At 44.5% G+C, this 3,952-nt stretch overlaps 1 protein-coding gene across 1 annotated transcript in view; it reads left to right on the top strand.

The window, feature by feature from the left end:
* Positions 1 to 107: 107 nt before the first annotated feature.
* The window catches only part of HECTD4 (HECT domain containing E3 ubiquitin protein ligase 4), a gene marked incomplete at its 5' end in the record, with an annotated part of 57,761 nt that continues 53,916 nt past the window's right edge, over positions 108 to 3,952 (top strand). Inside the window, 3 exon segments of the mRNA XM_009084407.1 lie at positions 108 to 130; positions 2,471 to 2,560; positions 2,908 to 3,038. Coding sequence (XP_009082655.1) covers positions 108 to 130; positions 2,471 to 2,560; positions 2,908 to 3,038 — 244 coding nt within the window.

Raw genomic sequence — 3,952 nt, 5'->3', positions numbered from 1 at the left:
GTGTCCAGCCATGTCCCCAGCACTGCCTCGGTCACCACTAACCCATGTCCCCAAGCACCACAGCCACCTGGTTTTCACACTTCCTGCCATGGTGATCCACCACTGCCCTAGTTGCCTTGGCCTGTGCAAGGTGGGGAAGCTGTGCTGGAATGACACAGAATCATGGAGTGGTTAAGGTTTGAAAAGACCTTTTAGATCATCAAGTCCAACCATTTCCCCAGCACTGCCATGGTCACCATAAACCATGTCCCCAAGTGCCACATCAGTATGGTTTTTGAGCACTTCCACAGATGTGGTTGATATTGGTGGGAAGTGTTTCCCTTTCAACAGAAGAATCCAAACTGCTGTGACTGCACTGTTGATACTTATTTTTAGGTTACACCAGGCTTTTTCTTTCCAATACTTAAATATTGGTCTGGAAAGGATGAAACTGCTAAGCATTTCTTGTTTGCATGTGTTTAGCATGTGCCAAAGCAGAAGGGTCTGGGTTAGCAATGCCTATGGTGCATATTGCTGCTTCCACTGCAGTGAGCTTTTCTAGGAACTGGTCCAAATGCTTTTGCCATGGAGGAAAGTTGTCTCCTTTCCCCTTTGTCCTGCCCCTTTGTGCACAGTCATTAGGCTGGAGAAGGTGTTCCTGACCCTGAAATATCTGGAGGTGTTTTTGCGTTGTGTTGTCAGTGAAGAGTTCAACCAATGGAGGTTAAACCATCCTTGCCCTGCATGAGCTTGGCATTAAGTGGTTAGGAACAAAGGGGTCACAACTGCTTTAAATCAAAACCTACTTTTTGGGGGGTGAGGCTTGGGGAGAGGAACATACAGAACCTCTGCAAAGCCCCAGGGATGTGTATAAAGTCACTAGTAGCCTTTGGCAAATCTTGAGTGTAGTGTCACAGCTTTGTTTGTGAAGCTTAATTCTGAGTTAAGGTGTTGGAGTTCTCAGGAGATGACATGATTTGCTTTAGGGAAAGGTTTATTCAAATGAAACCCACTTAATTTCTAGTGTCCTTGTTCTAATGAAGTCAACAAGAAATCTATGGGATGTGGCAAATGGTTCTGCACTGACAACTGCCTTGTGGAAAAGGCAATGCACTTGAACATAGCTCAGATAAATTGGATTTGATAAACACAATCCCATTTATTTCTATCCCAGATGTCAATTTGCAGGAATTATTGGCAGTTCTGTTGCAGCTGAGCTTGTACAAGAGCTAAATTTCCAACTGTGCTTTTGAAATGAGGGTTGAGCTTATATTTCCTTTGCCAATGTGTCTGACATTGCTGAGAGTTGTAATATCCCAAAGTGCTTTGTTCACCTCACACTTTGCCTTTAAACATCTGAGTTGTGTTGGGGATCATAAGGAAGGGGAAAAAAACCTCCAAATGAGACTGTTATTGACATTCCTAGTTACAATCTTGGGTGCTTTATATTGTTAAAAATAAACCAGCAGGGTAAATATTGCTTTAAATAATTGATTGAGGTGTTTTAGTGTTCAGTGTCAGTTTCCTCCAAGCTGAGGTTTCTGGGTGGAAGCAGAGCCAGAGATGGCACTGGGGAAAACAGGGAGGAGGAAAGTTTAGGAGCTTAGAGTGTCCACGTGTGACAGGAAGGCTCGTTGAGCAGAGTGCAGGGAGAGGATCTCTCCAGTGATCACTGCTGGGTCTGAGGGAATCAGTTCATACCTGACCATGCCTAGGCACCCCCTAAGTTTTTCCCACTATATTAACCTACACATCTCACAGGTTCTCCAAAAAAGTATCCATGAAATGAATAACAGTTTTAATTAGTTACAAACTCCGTGTGCTTGTCAATACTACAGTCAAATTGTGAAGCAACACTCTTGGGCAACACTTCTCTGGCTGAGTTTTGTTTTCAGAGTTTCTAGTTCTTATATACATTTAAATGCTTCAGAAGGGGAAAAGCTTCTGAATTTGGGAGGGGAGACCTCATCCCAATCCACAGCTCCCTCAGGAGGGGCCACACTGACCTCTGCTCTCTGGGACCAGTGACAGGACCCATAAGAAGTGCTCAGAGTCCTGATAATAGATGGCTTGGTCTGGTCTGTTGTATTTCAGTCCCCATTCTGGCTGCTGTGCAGCAGCTCTTCCTAACCCTTTGGCTCAGCCCCAGGAAGACCCACAGATTGGATTTGGAGATCTAACTGTGATTAATCAGCCTCAAAGACTGGAAGTGGCTTTCTCATGGACACGAGGTCGAGGTGTTTGGTCTGGTGCCTGGGGTGCCTTGGGGGTGGTGACACAGCCCATGACTGGGGCTCCAGCCCCTTCCCAAACCCGTGGGATCCAGGCTGGCAGTTCCCCTCTCTTCCTCCACAAAAGAATGAAAATCCTTCAAAAAAGAGATGCAAATCAGGGCAGGAGTTGCTGGTTACCTTGGCTGTTCTGTGGCTGTGTGTGTGTTCAGTCTGGGCTCAATAGACATCTTTAATTCATGTTTTTCTTGTCCTTTTAGAGGGTCGCTGAAAACCTTTGTTCATACAGTGCATCTATTACAGAAACAGACTGAGCTGGGATCCTTGCCCGTGGCTGATGTCTTGTACAGGTTTGTGGTGACTTTTCTCCTGGTAGAACTTCTCCATCAGCTCTGCCAATGTGTGGAGTGCATTTAGGTCTTTAAATGTGATTAAAAGGATTTAGAGTTATGAAAGCTCTAGGAAAGATTGAAGTTCAGTCATTTGCAGAAGAAAATCAAATCTGAAAGTATCTCCTGGGTGGATTTTGGGGTGTTAAGATTTTATTTTCTAATGGAATATTGATGATCCCTTGAAGTGGCTAATGAACTCTGACAGGGAATAATGGCTTAAAATCTAACTTCATCTTAGCTTTTCCTTGAGCTCGTTTTTGCTGGCACTATTCTCTGTCCATCTTACTATATTTTTTTTCTTGCAGGTTGTTGCTTTTGGAAGGAGGACCTGGCTCACCCTCCTGCCTGCTTGGGGGGAAGCACATAGTGTCCTGGGGCTTTGAGGACATGTTACCTGCCCCTGATGCCAACACTGGTTCCAGCAGCGAAAGTAAAGGTGAGTTACTTCGTGTCAGCACGAGCAGGGGAGGAAAGATGCTCTTGTTGCTTAGAATGGCTTGCTAATCCCTGTGAAGCTTGGGGGCTCAGGAAATGCTGCTGAAGAGCAGGTGCTGTTTGAGTTGGTCAGGCTGGAGGAGACAGTGAGCAGCAGTTGGTAGTGACCCTCCCTGACTCCAGTGGGAATTGTTCAGGGAGGTCAAACAGAGTGTGGCTGTTATGCCCTCACTGTCCCTGGTAAGCACTTCCCTTGCCCTGTGCAGTGTCCCTGTATCCAATAGCACCAGCATGGGCACAGCAGGTTATTTTTAGAAGTACAAGTTCATTGCTTTTTTTCTCCTCCCCTTTCCCTATTCTGCTTTTGTTTGTTTCACTGGGTTTGTATGTTCTTTGTTAACTCTTTCCTTTGTCTTTCCCTGCATTAACTCTGTGTTCCCTGCTTTGTTTGCCTACTGGTTTGGCACTACTTCACTTCTTCATTGCTTCAGAAACATTAGTTCAAGCTTTGACATCTCATTTCAAATCTGAGCTGTTGTTTTATATACAAGTTTATTGAAGACATCTCTCTTTTTTAAGATACTTAGGCAAGAGAGTGAATATATTTTTGTCCTATCCTTATCTGACTCTTCAGATTCTGTGAACTTGAATAGGATGACTGGACTTGTGTCCCATCCTGATTATTAATAATTCCTACTCTGTGGGTGACAAATCTGTGTTTGAAATACATTTGGTCTTGATTTGGTCTTGAGGTGGAAGGATCTGTTCAGCAGCTTGGACAGAAGCACAGAGTTGTACCAGGAATTAGACCAAGGCTCAATATTAGATTGTTCTTCCTCTCACCCAGTGTGTTATACTGATAGGCAGTTTTATATGCAGGTACAGGAATTTTCCACTTGAGGAGTTCTGTGTCCC

The sequence above is a fragment of the Acanthisitta chloris genome, unplaced genomic scaffold (assembly GCF_000695815.1).
Source record: "Acanthisitta chloris isolate BGI_N310 unplaced genomic scaffold, ASM69581v1 scaffold11261, whole genome shotgun sequence".
Taxonomy (NCBI): Eukaryota; Metazoa; Chordata; class Aves; order Passeriformes; family Acanthisittidae; genus Acanthisitta; species Acanthisitta chloris.
The sequence above is the reverse complement of the archived record's forward strand: the minus strand, read 5'-3'. Positions and strand labels throughout refer to the sequence as shown.